We start from the raw sequence: 26244 nt of genomic DNA, 5'->3' as shown, positions 1-26244 counted from the left end.
CAAGATTTGGGAATCTTGATAACATATAAAAAAAAGGCCCAAATGTTATTTTCACAAATGATAAGACTAGCGTTTCAAGGGAGAACAAACCTTTAGCATTGGAAACCTTAGAGTTCGATATTTCACATAAACTAACGTTAGGGAAAGAACCATCGTCCTCATTGACGAGTTTGTAAACGCCGTTGTATTTGAAATAATTTAGGCTTTGAGCACCTATCTCAAGAGCTTTGATTTCCTTGCAACGGATCACAACTAAGCATCTTAGTTTAGGGTTATAAACCCTTAGAGTATCAAACCCAGTACAGGTTTCTAGTTTCACGGTATGAATTTGGGGAGAACTACTGATCATAGTTCGGAGCATCCGGTCACTTACATGTACAGATCTCATAAAAAGATTTTTGAGTGACGGGAAACTCACCACATCATAGGCTCCGCACCGGCAATCTTCCAATATTAAAGTAACTAGAGACGATCCAGAAGAGAAAATTATTTTTGGCAAGATGTAACCATCAAAGGTTTCAGTTTCACGGTTGAATCGGCTTACCAAGGTCAAATGTACCTCCTGCACTTTACCTTCCAATGCTGAAGTTATACATGCAGTGATGTGTTGATCAAGCCCATCTTCCAAGAGTGAGGTTGTGTGAATCCGTAGCTTCTGTATGTGACTTGAGTCACGGCGTGAAAAGGATTGTTGCATGTGCTCAAGAAATACTTGTGTGTGTGTTTGTGTACCACGGGAATGATGCCAGGCTTCATCAAATTCAAAAATTGGGAAAGTTAACCAGAGAGACTCCCACTTCTTTGACAAGATCCCCATTTTGGTAGCGTCTTTTGCTGGCAAGAAGGACATGATGTGATGGATCAGAGGGTTCGGAAGATTGCTGATCCTATCAAACCCTAATGCACGCACAGCTTCTTCATGACTCATTTCCACTGGTTTCTCCTCATTTTCTCTCTTGATTAGTTGTAATATGCGACTGTCTTGATACCATATGCTTGATTCATCATCACTGATCTTCATTCCTTGGGAATTATCTGATGATTCTTCATCACTGAGTTCCATGAGTGACTATCTTTATCTTTGTTGGTAGGTAGATAAGCTTTATGGAAACTGATAAAGAAATGGTCTGAATAGGGTTTCAGGCATCTCCATTTATATTGTCCTGTCTTGATGTTAACGCCCACAGAATAACCCTCCTGGTCCGAACCAAATTTAGTATAAGAGCACAAAAAACAAAAAAGTTTTTCCTATGTATTAATTGGACATTAAAAGCTGTCTTATCTTTTCTTTTCTTTTTATATGATATTTACATGTACAAATTTTTTCATTCAAACTAATTTATAAAATATCCTTATATTACATGTAAATAAAGTATTTTCTTTTTCTTTTTTCAGATTATACATACATATTTGTCTTTTGTTTGTGTAAACTTTGGTAGTTGGGAATGGAGGTGGACCCAATTTCCTTACCTTTCCTCGTGAAGGTAAAGTTCTCACCAAAGGAAAAAACCCTAACAGCAAAAACTAGGAAACAACTGAAGTATAAAGCCTTAAACAGTAGCATCAATCTTCCTGCAGCCGTTATTGAATTGTGAAAAATGACTAGGATAGTTGATTTATTTATTAATCTTGTCATATCTTCTTGTAAAACTTTGTATTTTTATGAAGGACAGCTAGGGTTAGCGTGGATTTCATTCCATATTAGGTTTGGTGGTTTCTGGTCCTTCAAGCGGATAACCTGACTTATATGGAAAACTGAAGAGTGATTGAGTTAACAAAATTAGGAAAATTAAATGGAGTTGTTCCGGCTTTTTTACCCAACAAGTAATTTTGGGGCTGAATCTTTCTAGATCAAACTAGGGATTAAATTTTTGGAATGTCATCCTGACTCTTTCTTGATCAAATTAGGGATTCAAATTTTTTAGAATATCAGTCTGATTGAGTAGTCTTTTCTATAACAGAAGTTTAGAAGATGTAGGTTTTGAACTGTACAAGAGACGCTCTTATTATCCGAGGAGATAAACCCACGTATGCTATTGGAAGGTAATAGAAATTCATAACCCAGCTCTTACTTATTCTTCTTGATTTTCTCACTTTGAGAATTTCATCAGGTGGGAATATTAGATTTAATTGAAAAAATTGATAGTGCGTAAATAGAGAATAATTTAAACACAGATCCAAGTTAAAGTTAAAGTTATATATATGATTTACAGTTGAAAGCTTTATATCTGTAGATTTTTAATTACTTGTACATTTCAGGATTCAACCGGAGAAATAGTAATCAGCAGAAGACTAAAAATTACCTACAGTGATAGCCAAGGTACTTGTATTTGAAAGAGCTTTGAGTATGGGGTTGAACTCGAGATCGTCGAATCATTATTTTATTAACAGTTGGTTTCTTAATCATTATTATTTCTTTCTTTGGTTTCTATCTATTTGTGTTATCAGTTGGATGTGCTCCTTGTATCTGTATGTTGCACATTTAATTTCAATTATTGGTGAGGATGTTAATTAATCTATGATTCAATGTTACTTAAGATCTGCTTTGATATAATGGTAAGTATAATTTATTTGGCTGATTTTTGAGACAATTGGATGCTTCGTATCTTTATATTGTCGTATATGTAATTATTAATGAGTTCGTTAATTCTGTTGATGTATCTTCGAATAATTTATGATAGTTTAGGAATCATCGTTCACGTGTCATATATCTTTATATATAGATTCAAAACATTAATGCTCTTTAATGATGTTTAGTGTACGAATTTTTTGGAGGTTTAATCTCTTATTCTTTGATCAACATCATTCATCATGATGCATATCTAGAATTTGGAATAGTTTTTGAAGGTGTTTTATTTTATTCTTTATATATAAGCACAATGTGCTAGCTTGTACTTATTATTATCTTTCAAAATTCATATTTGCTCAAGACAATTGGGTGTTCAATAGAGATCTTAAATTTCATATATGTTTGTTTTCCACATTAATTTGGTATCTATTTGAGACAATAAATTAGATGTTCACTCTCTTGATATAATCGTTACTAAAGATGCTAAATGATCTACTATTATATCTTCATCGTATATATATTATATTGGGTATATTAATTATTTCATTTGTTGATATATTTCTTACATATATACTGAAAATTCAGGGCTAAAACAGGAAAGCATTGGCTAAAGCTCTCTTCACAACTAACTTTGAGTTTAAATTTGACAAATTAATTTAAATATTGTTCTTCTGATCCATAGATATATATGGTTTGAGTTTGTTTGCATTCAAAACCAATGTATATATCTGCTAGCTTCCTTAAGTAACCTTATTTTTAATATCTCTAAATGTAATTTGACTCATGATCATGGAGATGATGATCAAACCTCATTTCAGGCTATGAGAGGGAGCATTGTATATATCGAATTTAAGGAAAGTTGTGCTCCTGATGAAGTTGAAAACTGCACTGCTATAGCTCCAGTAAGTCTACTTATAACTTGCTCTCTGCCAATCACTGCTCTTTATTTTTTTCTGTCTTGTTTTAGTGTTTACTATTATTGTATTGTTGAGTTAGTAAAGAGGATAAAATATCAAAACTGGGCATTAATTTGGTACCGTGCCAATGAATATTTACCACTAGATTTTTCCTAGATTAATAGGCATACAAACCTCATCTGCAGAGACTTGAGAGTATCAAGTATATATTTTCGATCTTAGATAGATATTTCTCTTATAGTTCCCTCTCAATCTTGCACAAACTTTGTCATTCACACACCACTTTCATAGAAATCAAACACACAATATTGAAGAGGAAAAAAAAACATATAGGCCGTGTCAGTGTGTATTTATATTGACGAATCTCCATTTAGGGCACTAAATAATAAAGATTGGTGGAGCAGAATCATAAGTTGTGTTTGGAAGATGCTTTTTAATCACGAAATATTGATACAGACAGCAAAGAAACTAGGGTTTCAAAATTCAAACCACATTCAAGCCCACAAAACCCCAATCTTGCCTAACATACAAACCAAAAGCAAAAGGAAAGATTGATATATAGTTGTAATGTCAAATTATTCCATTTTATTTTGGATCTGTGTTTGTATTCCCCAAAACAAAGTACTTCCATCTTTTTAAACTCTCTCCATACATTATTTCATTGGCTTATTTTTTATTCCAAAGAATTTAATATAGACATGAAAGTGAAAATTAACACACACACACATAAAATCCAAACCGAGTTGAAAAATCATCATAAACAAGAGCAGGTTAGGTTCTCTATTTATTAGACTTGTGTTTTTGTTCATTTTCCGGAGCCTATCCTGAGGTTGGATGATCGGTTTTTTAATGACCTCTCTGTACATTATTTCTCTCTTTTAATGATACTACTTACTTCCCAAAAAAAAAAAAAAAAAAATCATTACAAATTCAATTGATATAAATCAAATATGAAGTAGTGGCTAATAACTACCCATGAACTGCTTTATAACCATGGTCTCTAGGCAACTAATGAAGATTTTACTTCTTTTTCTACAACCAAAAAGAACTGGAAACTGATTGAGATTTTTTCAATCATCAGAAACAAGAGAAAAGAAAGTACATTGGATATTTATCTAGACTCCCCATATTTTTTCAATCAATTTTAAAGTTATATTAAATTGTCAATAATGTTATCACTTTCCTAAAAATATCCAAGTTTACTAATTCTTCTGCCAAAAGGCTAACCGAGAACTAGGTACCTTACTGGATCCCAAATTGACCAAAAATTGTACGGAAGAATACATTAGTTACCTATTAATTTATTTTGAGGAATACTGCCACTGTAGTCCTCTTCATGTCCAATAAAATGCCGTAAAACAACTTTCTCTCCACAACAACAAAGAAGAAAGAAGATTTTCTTCTTACGCCGACTGTGAAACAACAACCACATATATATAAGGGAATGCATTTTCTTTCTTTTTCCCTTTTTTTCAGGTTAGTTTAAAAGTTTAAAACTAAATTGGTATTTCATTTAGAACTACTCTTGAAATTGTCTCAAACTTTAGGAGTGCTCTTGATTATCAATATGATGAACAAAATGAAAGCAGTATTTAGGTACAACAAAACACATTCAATCTCAAAAACTCTTACAACCATAAAAGACCCAACAATGCGATATAATATATTATAGAACAACATATACCAGAAAAACCTAAAGTAAAAATTACTACAGGAAACTCTTAAGAGAAAAGAAAAACTAAATTCTCCTAAGATCCAAGATAATTAATTAATAGAAAACATGCATTCTTCAATACATGGCGAGTGCCAAAAAACAAGTATTATAATGCCAACATTAAAATCTTGCAAACTGTTTTTAAGATCCACAAACATCCATAAAAAGTTGGTTGACAACAAAGATAACTAATTCAAATTTCAAAACATTCTCATCCAAAATGGAAAAAACTAAAACAACAGTCTACATAGATGACATTCAAATTACACATCTAAATTACACAAGTCTCAAAATATTGACTAGCTGATTGTGCTTTTTTACATGTAGCTTAGAGTGCTTCTATCATCTGACTACACGATGCTCGATTGATCATTAGAAATACAGTCACAGCCAGTAGCATCATGTTTCTATAGTTTCCAACCTCATTGCTTTTCTTCCAAAATAATCCATAAGCCTCATCCTGTCACTTTCACTAAAGTTCTCCATCGAAACTTTCTTCAAATGATGTCGCCAACACTTTATAATCCGTGAATGGCAGCAGGTTAGGTCCATCTCTTCCATAACCGAAGACTTAGCATATTGGAACTGCAAAATAGATTATGTTAGTGTACTCAGAATTGATAATTGGAGTTGATATGCTTTGAAATAGGTCAAAGAGTTCAGTGATTTGTTGATTTCAGAGATAGAAACAATTGAAATCTGAAACATATACATAAGAGTGTTTTGTAAAAGTTCGTAAACAGAAAATCTATATTACCTTTAAGGAGCTCTCTCCACCACCGGAGCCTGAATCAATAATGGACATAGTCTCTAAAAGAGGAGAAAGCCAAAGCAAGCCATCCACCAAACTTATGATGTCCTTCAATTGTGCTTCTATTTTTACCTTCAGATGCTTGACATCAAACAAGGGTGGAAGTAAAGTGTCTCTCAAATCTTCGGGAAAAATCAAAAACTGAAAAGTTGTAAATGAGTCAGTCTGAAGAATGTAATGTGCACACTATACATACACAAGTCCCCTTAATCTGTCTGCCATCATCAAAGAGTCCTAAAAAGATGTATTATTAGATTCATATCCTTTTAAGACTTTTAAATCTTCCTTTAAAGAATTTTAACATTAATTATCAAGAAAATTATAACACGGAATGCAAATTATAGTACATGTTATAACAAAATCAGTTAACAATAGGAAGTAAAAGTTAAAAGGAATTCATACCGTAGGATAAAGATTTCTCCTCGGAATGCAGTTAAGTATCAACAATTTGCAATGATCAAAGTATCCAAGAAAATTTCTCAGTTTGTTGTACCATTCGTCCGATGAGGTGATATATCTACCGGAATCCACAGTGAGTTCAGCTTCTAAATGAGGAGAATCAACCGATAGAGGCGACTTTAGCACTTTACCCTCATACCTAAAGTAAATGAGGTTTGGAGCATAGATTACTGCTTTCTCCAATATGGAGCAATTAATCAACTGGAAACTTTTGAGTTGTTCATGAGAAACTTCAAGAGTTCTCAACATATCACAGTAACACAACCGAAGGCTTTCAAGAAGAGGTAATTGAGATAACCTTTCTTCAATCCACCTCGCTTCTACATTAGCGCCATATAACTGAAGGTTTCTAAGGAGCCTACAGGCTGTGATCTTGATTTGACACGGTCTGGATTGCCCAAAATACACGAAAGACTGAACATTCTGAGCAACAATTTCAATCTTCCCTAATACAGCACACCTTTTAATCTCCACTACTTTGACTTCAGGATTAGGAATATATATTTTTTTCAATCTTTTGCACTCAGAAAGTATCAAATTCTCAAGCAAAGTAAGCTTAGAAACATAGTTATCAAACCACTCACTAGTAATTTTTGGAGCTCCCCTTATTGCTAGGTTGGTAAGCGAGTGACAGTCCGCTGGGTTAATCTGGCAATTCTCGTACTCCCCACCGCCCGAATGTTTTCCTGTGAATGAAAATGATCGAAGATTTGACTTTGAAATATCAATCTGCAATAGGCCACCACAACTTTTTACCTCCAGGATTTTAAGTTGACCATTGGAAACCCTCAAATTATTCAACCCAGCACAGCTTATGAGACTCAATTCTTCAATCAAAGGAAACTTTTCGAGATCTAGTGTCTCCAAATTGAACCCTTTCAGCTTCAAAACCTTGACTGAATCGACAGAAAACAAAACCGATGGCAATTTGTAGTATAAATCGTTAAAATTATTGGTGTGCAGAAGGTGTAGATCTAATTCTTTCACCTTGTGCTCGATTGCATAACTTATTGCCCCATCAATACGATTGTCAGCCTCCATACTACGAAGTACAACTAGTAGCCTGAACTTCTCTACACATATATTCGGTGCACGACGTTGGAGAGAATCACGCACGAAATCCAAGAACTGGTCTATTGCAATATTGTTTCGAAATTCTGTGAAGTCGAGATCAATGATCGGAAAAGAAGTCCAGGCAAGCCTGAATCTCTTAGACAAGACAGTGGTTCTAGCAGCATCTTTGGTTGAAAGCAATGAAAGAACATTATGAATGATGTGTTCGGGCAAATCCGATATGATAGTCTCTTTAACCATTGATGATTCCAATTTCTTTCTCGGCCTCATCGCAGACATGAGTTATGTATGCATAGATATCAATATATGATAAAGCTGGTTGTGGGGTTAGTGAGGGAAGATTTTGTGAGTTACACTAGGGTTTTGATTTTTGTACAAGAAAAAGAGTTACAATAGAGCAAAAAAACATATATAAGAAATAATCAGTGAGCATCAAATCTAGCATTATATATGGCAAAAAAATAGTTGAAATATGGCAATAAAATAGGGACGATTAAGTTGAATTAGACGTTTTTTAACACTTTTAATTTGTCTAAAATAAAAATTAAAAATCGTTAATTTTTTTTTTAATTTTGTGTTGGGTTATTTAAATAATTCCGCACTGAAAATCGGATCCAATAGCATATGAATCACGTTAGATATAAAGTTTGACGTGTGAAAGAAGAGCATAGCCAATGGAAGAGTGTGTGTATGAATTGAGTGAAGCTGCCAATAGTCTAATGTTAAGTGATCTGATGCCGCGCGTCGAGTCAGCACAGCATGCAACTTCATGCACAGGGTCCAATGTGGTTTATTGACACCAACACAGAAACATTAATACCCAGGTATGCATTTAACTCATCCTTCTATTTTTGTAAAAATCTCATTCATGCATCATTAATTTCCTTGTAATTCTGCGCTGTCATCTTAATTAGGTTGCCCTGGCACCCAAACTGCCTGACGTCTACACCAATCCAGTATTTTCTGACTAGATATTTATATCATTTCCATATATATCACTTTTTTATTTTTTTTTATTATTATTATATTTATTTTTCCATTTTTTTTATGTCACTTATTTGTTTTTAGGTTTCATATTAAGAATCAAACTTGTTTTCTAATAATTTTAATAAAGAATCTAGTTATTTTAAGAAAGATTATATTAGTTAATTTTTTTTTTTTTTTTTATGATTTCTTGTTCTAGTATCAGATTTTCTTTTTAATTCTAATTCATTTTTATTGTAGTATTAGGATTACTTTATAATTTTTTTGAAGCTTTTTTCAGTATTGTGGTAGATTCAGGGGTTATTATTTGTAGATTTATACTAGATTTAGGAGTTATTATCCATAGCTTGGGTTAGATTCGGGAGTTATTGTTAGTGGATTTGGACTACTACACTAAAACGAATATAATGCTTATCCAAATTCCTTTTTTTTTTAATTTTTGGCTAAGTATGCTTATCCAAATTCGTGTATTCTCTTACTTAATTTTCATATATAATCTCGTATTTATTATAAACCTTCATTTAACACTCAAAATTACAATTTCCTTCCATACATAGAAAGTGCTATACTTAAAATTTTACAAATATGTAGAAATATGTGGAAAGTGGCATGCTTAAACTTTTAGAAATTTCATTTAGTGGCAATTATACACTCACCAGTTCTATAATGTTCTTGTCACTGTCACTGTCAAATATAAGGGTGTGTTCTCAAGTATTCTTAAAATTTTAACTATGATCTTGTAGAGCAGTGTTATTCTTAATTGGAATAATAAGAAAAAAACAGTATAATACTGTATAAAAACTTCAATAAACTTGTACATGTGCAAAACCAAGTTGTCGATCATAAATTTATCTTGTAAATTATATATCTCAATTGATGTAACATTATTTTCGAGGTAAATATAATGTCAATCTTGTGTATACAAAGTGAAATATAGATCTTATTATTTAAGATATATTTTAATTTGAATAAATTTCATGCTTTCCAACTTTTGAATACAAAATGATGTAACATTATTTTATGGGTGTGTATGAATTACATGATTATTTGATTCATATTCTATACCTCTAATATGATATTACAACATTTATTGTACTACTCTATTTTAAAGATTTATTATAATATTTTGAATGATAAATTAGCATTTATTACTAAGCTATTTTATTACTATTTATAGGTGCCCTAATTAAGACATGCTAAAATAAAATATTTAGTTGTTCATAAACATTAATAAAAGGTTAAACATTTTCAGGAATGTTTAACCATACATTATGGTAAGGGTGGAAAAAACCAGTTAACCGGTATCTTGAACCGAACCGGATTTTGGTTTCAAAAAAAATTTGAACCGAAACCGGTTTGGTTTAGGTTATAAATCGGTTTATAACCGAACCAAAAATTCGGTTCGGTTAACCGGTTTTAAATCGGTTAATTATGATAGGCTGCATTTGTTCGACCCAATTCGGTCACACCCTCCACTTTGGCCCATTTTTTTTGCGACCCGATTAAGTTACGTTGATATCAAAACTGGAAGATTTTTTCTTCATGTAACCGGTGGATCCAATCACCTCTTCCTATATATACTCAATCACCACCTAATACAAGTACCCAAATATTAAACCAACTGTTAATTAAAAAAAAGGGAAATACTGATTAGAATAATAACAATATTTACTACTATTTCTCTTTTTCTTTTTCCTTCATCAATTAATCAATGCGACGGTAGTAAGCCAACGACTTGGTGAAGGAAGAAGAATGGTGACTGCCGACTGTTGAGCAAAAGATCGGTGAGCAAAGATCAGTGGCATGAGCAACGTGAGAAATTTGTGTGGCTATTGGCCAAGGCGTGACCGCATGAGAACAGAGAACTGAGAGATAGTGAGAGTCCGAGAAAGAGTGAGAGAGTGAGAGTGAGAGTGAGAGATTGAGTCATTGAGAGTTACTGAGGTGAGTGAGGTCTGAGTACCGTGAGGCGTGAGTAGTGAGTAGTGAGTTTAAGTTAGCCAGTTAGGCTGTTAGGGATTGCAAAATCAAAAACCAAAAATGCATAATTTTTTTTAAAATTCGGTTTAGAAAACCAGTTTTGGGTAACCGGAATTAATTTTACCAAAAACCAAAACCGAACCGGATATTCGGTTTTTTAAATAATCGAACCAAAAAAAAAAACAGATTTTCGGTCCGGTTCAGTTTTCAGGTTTTTTTTCCAACCCTACATTATGGTAATAGCTATTTATGATAAAACATTAAAAAATTATATAAGTTTCCAAATTATATAGCACCTAATTATGTTGAGTATATATATAATTTAAACACAATTTTTATGCCTTAAAGTATAAATAACATGTAATGTCCAATTCCAATATAATGTAGATTTTATTAAAATAAAGTATGATTACATTCATTTAAGCCCAAAATTACAAATCCCCTTGCTGGGTCATAAAGTTCTGGACCCCCATTATTTTTTCAGCCCAAAGCAGCACCATCCAATAAGGCGGTGGTTAAGAACAATCGGGAAACACACAGGCATTCTAGTAATAAAGTATAACCTATCGTAAGAGTCCAGAAAGATTCGAATTATATCTAAACCGCCCCCAACGCTACATTATAAAAAGAGGTAAGCTTTCTTGCGCGTAAAGCAATGTTCATTTATTTTTCTTGAGAACAAACCAAACGCGCAAATGGCGAATGCTGTTGCGGCCGGGGTCTCCGCCCAGAGCTGCCACAACGTTCTCAAGCCTTCTCCCTTTCTCACTCCCGTAATCCTCTCCGCATACGCCGCTTCTCGGTAAGCACTAAGCTCTCCTATGGCTACGTTTTTCTTTCTTTTTTGGTATTGTATTAGGTTTTGACTCGTTCTTTTATCAGAGTCAAAAGGATTTTAAGTTGTGTTCGATTGTTCATAGATATCAAGGTTCTGTTTCTTTTATGTGTATATATATTGGGAATGGTTTGACGTTCTAGTTATGGTTTCGGCAACTTGGAGCTTTGGCTCTCTTTCTTTTTTCTTTTTCCTTGTTTACTGCTTATTTTTTCATCATTTTGATTTCGGCCTTTTCCCTTTGTTCGCCGGGCTATGTTTCGGGTGTCTTTTTCCATGCCTTCGGTGTTTTTATTGATTTCCGCATTGCTTGCTTTTGGCTTTGAGGTACAATCTAGACGTAATTTATTAGTTTTAAAAATCTTTATAAAAAAATATCTAAAGAAAATGTGCGGTTTGTTGGAAGTTTTAGAAAATAATTTGGGTATGTAATCTTAAATAATACTGTGAAATTTTAAATTTGAGAAAATCCTTTTCACGTTTTTTTCCTGTAAGATTGTATAAGAAACTGTATTCTGGAACTCTAAATTGTTTTAAGTTCTGTTTCTGGATGACAAATCAAACATCCTAACCAACCACAAATAAAAGCTAAAAGCCAAGTAATTAGTGTCCTTCACAGCTTTATTTCAAGTGTGGTAATTAGTGTTCTTTGTTTCAACCCAAGGAATCAGAGTCAAAATTATCGAAAATCAAATTGATGCTGTTGTATCATGACCCCATTTTGTGAAATTATGTCTAGAACTACTTTTAATGGGAAAGAAAATTTTATATAGTTTTGAAATTAGGTGCTGCATTTTTCTTTGCCAACTTTTGGAGATTTGGTCCTAAAAATGTTGTGAAATTCACAAGAATATACTGATGGTGCTTTGCATTTGACAATGATTCCGGGGTCTAGTGTTTGAAACCTTGGTTTGCTTCTCAAGTCTAATTGGTTCGTTGGCTTTACATTAGGATATTGTAACTAATGCTTCATTTGTGTGTTAACGTTTGTNGACCCCATTTTGTGAAATTATGTCTAGAACTACTTTTAATGGGAAATAAAATTTTATATAGTTTTGAAATTAGGTGCTGCATTTTTCTTTGCCAACTTTTGGAGATTTGGTCCTAAAAATGTTGTGAAATTCACAAGAATATACTGATGGTGCTTTGCATTTGACAATGATTCCGGGGTCTAGTGTTTGAAACCTTGGTTTGCTTCTCAAGTCTAATTGGTTCGTTGCCTTTACATTAGGATATTGTAACTAATGCTTCATTTGTGTGTTAACGTTTGTGTATTTTTTAAATAGCTTGTTACCCATTTTATGATATCTTTTGAGACTAGATATTGAAAAAAAAAAAAACAGGACTCATTCTTCATTTGCATCCTTGGTCTTTAATGCAGGTATAAGAATGTGATCGGAGAAAGAGTTTCCCAGACCTTCAAGTCTTATAAACCCTCACTTGTAGCGTGCAATTCAAGTGTTTCAGATTATCCCATTCTGTCAATTAGCAGAAGTTCACAGGGATCTCAAAAAGATCACGCATTGTCTACAGGTATACTTGCGGTTATCCTTTTTTTTTTTTTATTGCACCTTGAAAAAGTAATGATTATCATTCATGGAGCCATTTGGATCAGAGTATAGGAATACATCCTGAAATTTTGTTGATGAACTAATACATTGTTTATTATACTTGGCTGTAAATGAGTAGAATGATTCTTAGATGGAAGTGAAGTTGCCTTGAATAGAAGCCACTTCCTCTGCATGCTGTCTTGTTCTGTTCCTTCCATGAGCCGTAAAGTATGAGTGTTATGTGCCTTCTGCATTTTTATATTATTTGTCTTGACATTGTTTCTAGAGTAAATGTAATTACCAGGATGCGCACTTTTATCTGGCTCATTGTAGTGTTTCTTTTCCTAGATTTTCTGTTGGATCAAGTAGGTAATGCTCAAGGATATAAGTAGAAATTGCTGCTGTTTGTACAGATACATCTTGTGTGTAGAACACCAACTGGTATAGACTGATGAAGCAAACTATATATATAGAGAAGAAATTTAAGCTTTGCAAATTGTTTTGTATTGTACTTGTGTTATGCTTCAGCTCTTATGTTTGAACCCTCCTGACATACCAAGAAATGGAGGTTTTTGTTTTTTAAGTATGCACTGTTTTAACCATTCGTCCCTGAAGAAGTTAAATAATTGAACATCACATTATCAAGTGTTGGCATGTCTTTTTTTGTCTGAGATGGAAATGAATGCTGTGGATCATTGAAAAAAATTTTGACTCCTAATTTTTTTGCTATAATTATTAATTGACAGGAGTTCCAGGCTCCCAAGTTTCTTCAACATCTAGCCCCTTTATAGGTGGGGACCAAGGCGTGGTGTCACATACAAACCTCATTTTACCAAGGCATCGCATATCTCCAACGCTTCCCAGAGCAGCAGCTAGGGATGTATTTGGTTTTCGCTTACCTGTTATAACTGAGAAGCCAGAATGGTGGTGGAGGACTTTAGCATGTATACCCTACTTAATAGCTTTGCAGATATCTGATGTTGGGTTTTATCTCCAACCCTTCTCAGAACACTACGAGCTTTTCGAAAATTTGATTTATTTTGTTCCAGGAGCCATTTCAAGGTTGCCAAGCTGGTTCACGTTGGTATATTGCTATTTTGCCTATATTGGAATTGTGAAGAATAAGGATTGGCCTCACTTCTTCAGATTTCACTTGATGATGGGCATGTTGTTGGAAACTTCCCTACAGATAGTCTGGTATACATGCAATTTTATGCCACTTATACACTACAATGGTAGGTTTGGGATGCACTTCTGGGCAGGTGTCGGCTTCACTTTCATTACTGTCTTGTTGCAGTGCATTAGATGTGCTCTTGCTGGGTCGTATGTCCAGTTACCTTTAATTAGCGATGCTGCATTTATTCATACGTTATTCAATATAGGAGGTTACCACAGGCCTTTCTAAGAAATTTTTGTACTGATTGGCGGTTCTGGATTTTGGGGAAGGGCTACTCCTCTTGTGTAGTCCACTTGCCTATTTCAACACGGGAAGAAGATTATGTTTGAGTCTATGAATGAAGGGTGTAATAGTTACTCATCTTAGAAACTATTTTAGAATCAAAAGCCTATTGTGTGTTATTTATTTTAAGAATTCAAATATATTGTAGAATAATTTCCAAAGTAATCCTTGTGGTTGTGTATTATTATCTGTTCTTGGTTTTTCAATCTCTCTTTTTTCTTTCTTCAATCTGGTGATTGGATGAGTTACTAAACACCTAATAAGTTATAGGAAACTAATACATTAGCTAAAAAGCAAGATATAAATCCCACCGGGAAAATCACTTGAACATAAAAAAATATCAAGACTTTTCTGGGCTAATAGAGCAGCAGATCTTTCCTTTTCTTCCTGCTTTTTGAGTGTTCCAATGGAACCAGATTTCAGATCTTTCAGAGGCATTTTATGTACTGATTGTTGTGAGATCCCATATTTGAGGATTCATTAAATGTCTTCTGATTCATAGAGAACTATTGCATTGTATTTCTTTTCCACGTATCAATCATTTACCTTCGGGTTTTATAGAAAAATAAAAAAAAAGTAATAACAAATTTTGTTTGTTTCTTGGCACTTTTCTGTACAAGGGTGAAGTGAGTTTTTTACTTTTGGAGAAAAACAATAAAGTGTTGATGATGTTTTGAAAGCAGAGTCTCTTCTTTGTACTATTTGGCTACAATAATAGTATTAGGCTTAGCTGGTGGATGTCATCTTGCTCAAGCTCAGGCTCAGGCATCAAATCTAATTAGATTCAACATTGCTATTGAGAAAGCTTATAAAAGTTTAGGCAACAATCTAGTTAGATCCAACATTCCTCTTGAGAAAACTTTTAGGCAATATAGGTTACAATTTCATTAACGCAGGTAAAACATCCCGGTCCCAGTGCAGTTCGTCGGCTAGTTTGTGTTCACTTACACTTTTGTGATGATAAAAAAATACTCAAACTATACTAGAAAAAGATCGGGGCCTGTATAAATTCAAGCTGCTCCTCAAATAATTTATCATTTTCCCTTTTCGTTGGGTTAAAATGGAAACAAAGAATTTTATAATGATTTTGGAACTTCAATCTCCAAACGTCATGTAAATAGTCAAACGTTTGTATAATTCAAGCTAATGACATGGCAAGATCATAGCCGTTACTTCACCTTCCTAGTCAACTTCACTGAAAATGACGAGCTCAGTTAATGCTGTCTCTGCTCCTTAGAAAATTTAAAATAAAAATAAAATCTGAAAATTCATTAATTCACAACCATTTGTAATCCTCAACTGATTTGTGTCTTTGTCAAAGAAAATGAAATAAATAGAGAAAACAAAACAAAAGCTCTGCTTCATTTTACTTTCTAGTGATTCACAAGCACATCTATCAAATTCAATTCCAGAAACTCTAAATTTTCTCTTATTCATACCCAAAACCCTAATCTCTTTCAGATCCCCAGCGGTCGTCTCTGCTGAATCCACCAAACTGTTTCAAGATTTCTTCAACTTTCTTGAGAAATTATTTTAATTTTCCCGGGAAAGATAGAAAAGGTTGAGTTGAGGTTTGGCAGTTGAGATGAGGAGAAGAGCAGCGGATTTCAGAAGGCCAGTGAGGAGGAGGATATCAAATGTGGTGTGGTGGACATTGTGTGGGATTGTCGTTTTGATCTTCATTGTTATTTTGAGCAAAGAGACTAAGATTGAATCCCGACCCACTTTTCCGAAGGTCAAGATCTTTTCTTTTTTACTTTTATTTAGTTTCTAATTTGAGATTCTGGGTTCTGTTTGGTCCCTGAGAAAGCGTCGGGAAATGGGAGGAATTATAATTTTTAGTTTTGGGAAACCATTTTGCTCAACTGGGTTCGGACTTACTATTATCATTCGGGTTAAGAAATATCAAATTTCAGTGATTAAACCAACATTATGCTTATGTGACACATGAATTTTCTGTTTGATGTGGCATTTTATGTGTGATTTGTGTGGCTGATTATTTGTTATATTGGATCTAAGCCACGCGCATATATAGACTAGTACGAGTTTTCTTATTTTCGTCCTAATCGGATTTCTGTTCAATGCATTTGGTCATGGATTTTTTATGTATCTAAGGATGTTCTTTTTTCCTTTCTGAAGAATGTTTTTTCTTGGTTGAGGAACAGTAGTTGGTTACTCCTTCATCCTTGATAGAATAAATGATTGCCTTTCACATTTGCTGATAGTTGCCATATGCAGTTTTAAGTTTTTCAATCCGCAGTGAGCTTAAGCTGGAACAAAATTTGGTAGACATATTGAAGAGCTAATATGAATTCCCCATTGTTACAAGTTCACTTTTTATTTAGGTGATCCATAATTTTGGGTCAACTGTGTGTATACTATAATTTTGGGTCAACTGTGTGTATACTATTTTACCCATAGTAAGTTATATTAAGAGGGTAGGGAACAGTAGATGACTGTAATATGTTTACAGAGGAGAACTGATAAGTACAACACGATATGCTGTACATAGTGAACAAAAAGTTTGGAAGATATAGTTCGGACCCTGGATCAATTGATGGAAAGGTCTAACTGTCTAGGATGAGGAAACATTACTATTAGGAATACAAAATTCATATTACATGTTGCTGTGAGTTGTATAGAAGTTCTTGAAATCTTCTCGATCTTTGAATGCTTTATGGAAGCAAGTTTTTGTGTCTAGTTTCAGTCGCTTTCTATTTTATAATAACTTAAACTCGTGAAGTGGTCAATAGAAAAATTTTCAAACCAGGTGAAACTGAACATGAGAGCTGAACCCCTGGATTTATAAAGTAGGTGGCTGACTTCTAAAATTGTGTTTTATTTACCTTTGTAATTCTATTTTATATTCTTTGTGTACCCTACAATTTTATAAGTCAAGATTTTCATTAGGTGCATATTGTGAAGTATTTTTTAACTTGATTTATGTTATTCTTTTGATTTTCGCAAACATTTTCAAGGCTTTTAAGGTTGGGTAACTTACAGTCAAAAATCGTTAGGGAGAACATGTGAACCATAACTTGGTAACACAATAATATACTTGCCCTCCCTTACAACTTCTAATTTGTTAATTTTCAAGTTCAATGTTGCATCTTCATTTATAAAAAACAAAGTGGCTGTGCATCATGTGCCTTAAAAATATATACTTCATCTGATCTGGATCTTTTGTTAATATGATGGTAGCAAGGTAATGGTAAGCTCATATAGATAATGTAATGGGGGATTTGCAAATGTGCCTACTGCGCTTTTTTTTATCCCCATCTCTGTGGAAATGGTGCGTAAAAGATACTCACCTGTTTCCCACATTCATTGGAGCTTTTATGCACTGAGCACAATGCCATTTTTAATATTTTTGATGTGATGATCTTCTAGTGTAATTTGTCTTTTTGATGGAAGATGTTTGTCCAATTGAAAGTAATAGTGTTTATTGCTTTGCTTTACTGGTAATAATGAAAAATAAAATAAATCTTTTGTGCTATTGAATCGCACATTCTCTATCAAAATAGTTCATGATTAAATTATGCAGTCTCTGTAAAAAAATTCATGATTTCAATTAAGTAGTCTCTATCAAAATATTTTTGATTTAAATTATGTGGTCTGGATAGTAAATATTTGGGATCCTGCTGTTTAGTGATGTTAGCATTGTCCTATTGTATCTTGTGAAACATGTTAAATTTTGCTATCTCTTGTACTGAGAATGGCAACTGCTATACCTTTAAGTTTTACTAGGTCATTGCAAAAGTTTAAGGAAATTTGTGCTATTCGTTCTTTTCAGAGATCTGACAGGCATGAGAGGATAATGGAAGGTCTGAACATCACTGATGAAATGTTGAATGCTAACTCAGTTACCAGGCAACTTACTGACCAGATTTCTCTTGCCAAAGCATTTGTCGTGATTGCCAAAGAAAGCAACAATCTTCAATTTGCTTGGGAATTAAGTGCCCAGATCCGCAATTCACAATCCCTTCTTTCTAACGCTGCGACAAGACGAACTCCTTTGACAACCAGAGTATCAGAAACTGCTGTCCGTGATATGGCACTTCTACTCTACCAAGCTCAGCAACTTCATTATGACAGTGCAACTATGATCATGAGATTGAAAGCCAAAATTCAAGCTCTCGAAGAACAGATGAGTGCTGTGAATGAGAAGAGTTCAAAATATGGACAAATTGCCGCTGAAGAAGTCCCAAAAAGTCTTTACTGTCTTGGTGTTAGGTTAACAACTGAATGGTTTGGAAATATAAATTTGCAGAGGAATTTTGAGAGAAAGCAAATGGAAGTGAAACTTATAGATAACAGTCTCTATCATTTCTGTGTTTTTTCCGACAACATTTTGGCAACTTCAGTTGTGGTCAATTCAACTGCTTTAAACTCAAAGAATCCAGATATGGTTGTCTTTCATCTTGTAACTGATGAAATAAATTATGCTGCAATGAAGGCCTGGTATGCTCTTAACAGTTTTAGAGGAGTAACTGTTGAGGTTCAGAAGTTTGAGGACTTCACATGGTTGAATGCTTCTTATGTTCCAGTACTTAAGCAGCTTCAAGATGCTGAAACACAGAGCTATTATTTTTCTGGCAGTAGTGGTGACGGGAGGACTCCAATCAAGTTTCGGAACCCTAAATATCTTTCTATGCTTAATCATCTGAGGTTTTATATTCCAGAAGTTTTCCCTGCACTGAAGAAGGTGGTTTTTCTTGATGATGATGTCGTTGTTCAGAAAGACCTGTCTGGTTTGTTTTCCATTGATTTGAATGGTAACGTCAATGGAGCTGTCGAGACATGCATGGAGACATTTCATAGAAATGATAAATACTTGAATTACTCTCACCCTCTTATACGTGAACATTTTGATCCTGATGCCTGCGGATGGGCATTTGGGATGAACGTGTTTGATCTGGTTGAATGGAGGAAAAGGAATGTAACTGGTATCTACCATTACTGGCAAGAAATGAATATAGACCGGACATTGTGGAAACTTGGAACTCTGCCACCTGGACTTTTGACATTCTATGGCTTGACAGAACCATTGAGTCCTGCTTGGCATGTACTAGGGTTGGGTTATACAAATGTTGATCCTCAGTTGATTGAGAAGGGAGCTGTGCTGCACTTTAATGGAAACTCAAAGCCGTGGTTGAAGATTGGAATGGAGAAGTACAAGCCCTTGTGGGAGAAGTATGTTGATTATAACCATCCTTTATTACAACAATGCAACTTTCACTAATTTTGGACAAGTTCCATCTTTTCCACAACGAACTTGGTGAATCAGAAGAACTAGATTTTGTGATCAAGAATGGTTGTACGATTTTTACGAAGATCAAGCATGGCTATTAGCTGTAACATGGGGTACTTCATGGATGTTCTTCTTGTCTGTTGTTGTATAGATTGTTATATCAGTCCGTTAACTAAAATTTTTTAGTCAGTGTTTTAGATTAAGTTGTAAACATTTTGTTATAAGCTTCAATTCACATTTTTTAAGTCATTCAGTGGAGTTCATTTCACAATACTAAAAGGTGGTCCTGCGAATTTAACGTTGATACCTCGGTTGAAAGCATTGACAGTAATGCATTCTTAAGAACAAATGTATTTAGATTAGTATGAATCAACTTGTCGTTGTAGTATAGTGGTAAGTATTCTCGCCTGTCATGCTTGGTTCGATCCCTGGCATCGGTGTACTTTTTCAAATTATTTTTTGGGCTGGACTTCTATTTTTTCAAATTGTTCATAGTGTGTTTTCTGTGCTAGACTTCTATTTAAATTTTTCATAGTGTGTGGTGGANTCCATCTTTTCCACGGACAACTTCCATCTCTTCCACAACGAACTTGGTGAATCAGAAGAACTAGATTTTGTGATTAAGAATGCTTGTACGATTTTTACGAAGATCAAGCATGGCTGTTGGCTGTAACATGGGGTACTTCATGGATGTTCTTCTTGTCTGTTGTAGTATAGATTGGTATATCAGTCCATTAACTAAAATTTTTCAGTCAGTGTTTTAGATTGAGTTGTAAACATTTTATTATCAGCTTCAATTCAAATTTTTTAAGTCATTTGTTAGATTTGCTTTCAGTGGAGTTCATTTCACAATACTAAAAGAAGGTCCTGAGAATTTAACGATGATATCTCAGTTAAAAAAAATTACCGTCTCTAGATTAGTATTTATATTTATCTGCCTAGGCTTTTAACAACCTGTCGTTGTAGTATAGTGGTAAGTATTCCCGCCTGTCACGCGGGTGACCCGGGTTCGATCCCCGGCAACGGCGTACTTTTTCAAATTATTTTTTGGGCTGGACTTCCTGTTTTTTAATTTTTTTTTTCAAAACTATTTATAGCGTGTGTGCTGGATTTCTGATTTTTTTTTTTCCAATTTCTTATGGGAAGTGATTTTTAGCCCCCATCAAAATGATAATGTCGGCTACATTTCTTTTTTTTTTTTCCAATTTTTTCATAGGAAGTGATTCCTAGCTTTCATCAAATTGATTAGTATCCCATTTTTAAATAGAGTAAGCAAATTTTTTCTCATCCAAATAATGGTTTAATGACATTTTCTAACCCACGGATTTTTAAAATACCACTTTACTATCCAAATTTATATTCCGTTTCCGATTTCGACATCATTGCAACCCCACACTGTAATAGCCGCTTTCTACTCAAATACTCATAAAATATGTATATAATAAAATACATATAAAGCAGTATAAAAGGTTGGGCCCAAATTTTTCTTTTATTAAATATATACATTCTTAAATATAAAAAGTTGTATCATGTACAAAACATCAAAACAATGTGGACAGTGTAGCCATTTCCCTTCGCTTGCCGACGTCCATCCGATCGTGTCCTCACCTAGATCCTGCAAAACATGAAAAACAACGGGGTGAGCACAACTAATGCTCAGTAAGTAAATCCTCTACGCATCTATCCTCGTAACTATCTTTCTCTAATTCTTTCCTTACAATTCTCAATTACTCTCTAATTATACTGCTCTCTACTTTCTCTTTCTCATAACTCTTTTCTACTAACTCTCTTTAGTAGTCACGGCCTCATCTTACCGGAGGCACGGCTGGGACTCGTTCCCACTCTACGTGATTTCTACTCATTCTAGCCGACCGGACTCGGTTATGCATGGATTCGGAACCCTTGGCCATGTGAGTATATAATCTGTCTCTCGGGTACTCTCAGGTATAGCCCTCATCCGCATGCACTCTCACGGGCTACACCACTTTTCTCTCTCTCATACTCATGCCGCTCTCTCAATGCGGCGTACATGCGGGAAACTCTACCCATTACTCACGGGTTCCCCATCGCATAACCTACTCTATTCTCTTTTCTCTTCGTTCTCTAGTGCTCATTCTCTCTTTCTCTTTACTCTTAAGGTAGCTTATACTCAAATTCTCTACTATGTCTCAAGCTACTTCTTAAGTACATAAGAAAAATGCGTATGGACAGCTCATGCTCACTAATGCACTTATGAAATGCCAAATGCAATATTGCATTAAAACAGTCATTCTGCACATGTCTCACTAAAAAGGGCATAACTTGCGTTATACACATCGGATTGTTACGGTTTTGGTCTCGTTTTAAAGCTTAAAAACAGGGTTACAATTTTGATGCTTTGGACTCAGGCCAGTTCAATACGTAAGATGCCCAAAATTCACTTAGAAAGTCACGGCTGTGACAGGGCAGATTTCACTTAGGCATTTCCTCAAACAACTCATGTGCATACCAAAGCTCTACTTATCTATAACTATACTCTTCTCTTTACTCATCCAAAATGGGAGGAAAACTCCCTCATACACTCTAATTTCCTGTCAAGGCAAAACACTCCCATAGGGTTTGCTCAAAACTCCCTCCAACTTCAATCAAACTCAACTCATCATTATGCAATCACAACACTTCTCATAACTCAATTAAATTCATATCAACATAAATAAATATTCATAACATCTCAATTTCTCAGCAAGCATAATACACACACAATCTCTACTCAAATAAATTCTTAAATCTCAATTTAGTTTGGATTTACTTACCTTGTGAAAAAGTAACTTCTCTAGCACTTTTCCTTTCCTTTGTTGTCTTGTCTCCTCTCTACAACTCAAAACAACAACAAGAACAATAACAACCAAATAAGACTTCACTATAACTATAAGCAAACTCACATCTAAAGCATGAATCCTTACCTTAGGATGTTTTAGATGAAATCTCTACTAAAAAATTCCCCAAAAGCTCTCTAAACTCCTTAGAAATCTTAGAAGATTGAGAGAAATTAGACAATGGAAGAGGCAATGTAAATGAATAAATAAAGGGTTTCTCTACACTTTAACTCTTGTTAACTCATATTATAACCATCATTTCCCATTTTGCCCTTGCTCTTCCTTGGAAATTCCATCCATATCCTTTGATTCTTTGCAAATACACCCTTATTACCAACACATTCTCTACTTAATTTCCTTACATTTTACTCCCCACTATTCCTACTAATTAGGGGTAGAATGGTCATTATGCCCCAAAGGAAGAATTCTCTAGAAAACTCAAGAAACTTTTTGTTAGGCTCTTCGCCGCGGCAAAGAACTTTCCGTCGCCTCGGCGAAACACAGCAGAACCTACCCGTGGGTGTAGCACCTCATCGCCGCGGTGAAGATTCTCCTTCGCCCCGGCGAAGATTGGATTTCCAAAATTCACCAAATTTCAACCAATTTCAAAGCAACCATGAGAACATACAAACTCATTTGAAGCTAAATCAATGAACGTTTAAGTAATACAACGAATCTTAAGTACTTACCTCAAGCGGGGCGTTACACACACCACCACCTTTCTTTTTCCCGATCATCACTCACCAAAACCCCCAAACTTACTTCCACCAATCTCGCCAATCGTTATCAGTCGAGAGATTTGCGCAACTACCCATGCCAAGTAAATTCCGATCAATCTCAACTACCAAAATTCAACCTTCCACTACTAAAAGACTATTCGACATTCTCTCTTCAAAAACCCTAATAGTTTAGATTGAGTTTGCTTTCTGTTCCCCGTTGGAATATAAATTTGGATAGTAAAATAGTATTTTCAAAGTCTATGAGTGAGAAAATGTCATTAAACCATTATTTGGATGGGAAAAAGTCATTAACTCTTTTAAATATTTTTTCATAATTGAACTAAGCCCAATGAATCAGTGATCGATCTTTTATCACCGATCCAAAATAATGGATGTTATAGGAATATGGAGCTTTGGCTAAATTGACTCCTCAAGACTACAAGAAAAAAGTACTTTTTGCAACCAATTTTTTTGCAACTAAGCAAAAATAGTTGCAGATACCCCACATTTAGTAACTAAATTCCAATCGATCGACTAAAGGGAAATAAACTTCTAAGGCCCATTTATTCTCACCTTTAGTGTCTAAAATTAATATTCTATGACTAATTTGATTTGTTGCTGAAAATATCACATTAGCAACTGATTTATTTGGTTGCCGATTCTTGCGTTGTAAATTTTCCTAGCATTACAACACAATTGACAACTACAACAAGAGATTCCGCAACTAAAATTATGGTTACAGAAAACAATTATTTGCAACTATTGAATTGTTGCTAAATCAGATTTAAATATTTATTAATTACTTCGTAACTATTTTTATGACACGACCCGTCCCGACCCTCCTTATCCCATAGGCTCCCGATGCACCCATGAGACTCAGGTGATCGAGACGTGCCATGTGGGAAAACTATAAAACCTGTTTATAAATAAAACATCATAAAACTCTTCCAGCTAAAACATTTGTAAACACTCATTTTTGTTTCTCACAAATAAATATGACATCATTTGCAAATAAACAAATGGAACTTCATTTGCAAATAAACAAATGGAACTGAATTTTCTTTTACAAAATGAACATATGGTATCAGACTTTTCCATATCTTTTACAATCCAAAACATGAAATAAAATACATGATGAAGAAACATAAACTTTGCAGCGGAAAATGAAACACAACCGTGGAACTTATGATGAAGTAAAGTCATGTGGCCCAACCTTGAGTAGGATTCAATCATCTGCACAAACACCTTCTTGACCTGGAAGGGGGGGGGGGGGGGGGGGGGGGAAGAAAAACATTTGAAAACGAGGGGTGAGGCTATAAATGCTCAGTGAGTGGGGAATGGGTTAGTATGTAATAACACATTTCAATATACAATACAAACACTCATGCGTATAAAATTTCTTTTCTATAACACATTTTATAATATAAGCCATCTTTCATAGCAATGCTGAAATCTCTCATTGCAAAACTTCATTCTGAAAGCTATTATGGTAAACAAATCAATACTCATGTTTCTCTACACATATCATTTCTAGAAACATTTCATATACAATTACATTTTCATTTATAAATTTCCATTTCAAATAAATGATATACATGTATATATGTATCCAAACCATCTCTCAATCACATGTGAAAACTCTCACCCAACTAGTACCCAGGGGTAAATCCGTCTGACCCGGCAAGATCTAACATCGTGCGGGCTGAACCAATAAATCCATCCTGCTAGGCAGAATTGGTCACCGCTCAAGCCTTCGACCCAGTGAGTCCAAGCATCACTCGGGCCGGCACAATCATATCCTGTTTAGCGATATCTACCTCGCTCGAGCTTTCGACCCACCTGGACCGGTAATATCAATCATGTAAAGCGATATCTACCTCGTTTAGGCCTTCGACCCACTTGGGTCGGCAGTATCAATCATGTAAAGCGATATCTACCTCGCTCGAGCTTTCGACCCACCTAGGCCGGTAATATCAATCATGTAAAGTGATATCTACCTCGCTCAAGCCTTCGACCCACTTGGGCCGGCAGTATTAAATCATACGCATGTATAGAATCAAATCCATATCATGATGGGGATGGGTACTATGTAGGGTGATTTGAAACGCACTATCATCTCATACTTATTCTCAAAAAAACTTTCTCATGAGCATATAATAAATTTTATAACATCTCATGTAATGTAAAAATATAAATGCAAGTTCTCAAATGTTTTCAAATCTAACAATTTCAACCCATTTTCATTTCTTTCCAAACTATTGCCAAAAGCATCAAAATTCCATCTTCCTCATGTCAATCAACAATTCCTAACAATAACATTGCAATTATGGGGGTCAAGGAAGAAATGTGACCGATTGAGGAAAATAACTAGGAGATCAAAAGGCTTGAATGAAGGAACGTTGCCTTGCTGACTAGCAAGTATAAACGAAGCCTTGTAAGAGTAATTCGTGGTGAGGCAAAGGCCTCTGATTCCACTAGGACTCTTGGAGAGTAAAATAGAGGATCCCCCACTACTTAAGATTCATTGCTCCTGAGAGTGTGTATTAAAATAAAGGTCATAGAATCGGGGATGCTAGAGTTAATGTTAGGTTGAATCTTTTATAAGTGGTGTCTCAAAGATTTAGTACACGAGCATGAAATAAAAGTGACCATGAAAATTTCTAATTTAAATGGTTGCAGAAACCATAGGCTCCATGTCAAGTGTCGAGGGGGAAGAACTGTATTAAAGGTTTCTAAGCTAATGGGTGACTTATAAGAAATAATTATGGTGAGAGGAATTACGAGATGAAATCTTATTAATTGAGTTAATAGAAGGAAGCGTTAATATATGAAAATCTTATATTCTGAAAGAAGTTGTGGTGGTGTTATAAAGTGATATTGTACTTGAATGAAGTGGATGAGAACATTTAAGTATCCTTCTTCCAATAAGGCAATTTATGCATTGATATAAAGGTTAGTTGGATGTGTTACAGAACAAGGTATTAAGAGCAAGAAGATATAAAGAGAGAGGAATATGATCTCAAGGAAACAAATGCAAAATAGTGACTATGTGAAAGTGTGCAAGAGT

General features: G+C 34.6%; 3 protein-coding genes and 1 non-coding gene across 4 annotated transcripts; 3 read left to right on the top strand and 1 right to left on the bottom strand.

The window, feature by feature from the left end:
* Positions 1-5599: 5599 nt before the first annotated feature.
* LOC116107142 (FBD-associated F-box protein At1g66310-like) lies at positions 5600-7814 on the bottom strand. The gene is made up of 3 exons (XM_031393452.1): positions 6414-7814; positions 5958-6152; positions 5600-5785 (listed from the first exon to the last, which is right to left on the bottom strand). The coding sequence occupies exons 1-3, from the start codon at positions 7812-7814 to the stop codon at positions 5600-5602; spliced, it is 1782 nt and encodes a 593-aa protein (XP_031249312.1).
* Positions 7815-11163: 3349 nt separating this feature from the next.
* LOC116107127 (protein TIC 20-IV, chloroplastic) lies at positions 11164-14504 on the top strand. The gene is made up of 3 exons (XM_031393435.1): positions 11164-11310; positions 12725-12876; positions 13640-14504. Exons 1-3 carry the CDS (start codon positions 11204-11206, stop codon positions 14296-14298), a joined length of 918 nt encoding a protein of 305 aa, XP_031249295.1. The 5' UTR covers positions 11164-11203; the 3' UTR covers positions 14299-14504.
* A 1126-nt stretch (positions 14505-15630) lies between these two features.
* LOC116107128 (probable galacturonosyltransferase 10) lies at positions 15631-20418 on the top strand. Its single transcript, XM_031393436.1, has 3 exons — positions 15631-16087; positions 18146-19606; positions 20151-20418. The coding sequence occupies exons 1-2, from the start codon at positions 15938-15940 to the stop codon at positions 19592-19594; spliced, it is 1599 nt and encodes a 532-aa protein (XP_031249296.1). The 5' UTR covers positions 15631-15937; the 3' UTR covers positions 19595-19606; positions 20151-20418.
* A 141-nt stretch (positions 20419-20559) lies between these two features.
* On the top strand, positions 20560-20631 carry TRNAD-GUC. Its single transcript has one exon. It is a non-coding gene; the product is annotated as a tRNA-Asp (tRNA).
* The last annotated feature ends 5613 nt before the right edge of the window (positions 20632-26244 follow it).

This window comes from Pistacia vera, unplaced genomic scaffold, assembly GCF_008641045.1.
Source record: "Pistacia vera cultivar Batoury unplaced genomic scaffold, PisVer_v2 Contig528, whole genome shotgun sequence".
In the NCBI taxonomy this organism is placed as follows: Eukaryota; Viridiplantae; Streptophyta; class Magnoliopsida; order Sapindales; family Anacardiaceae; genus Pistacia; species Pistacia vera.
The sequence above is the reverse complement of the archived record's forward strand: the minus strand, read 5'-3'. Positions and strand labels throughout refer to the sequence as shown.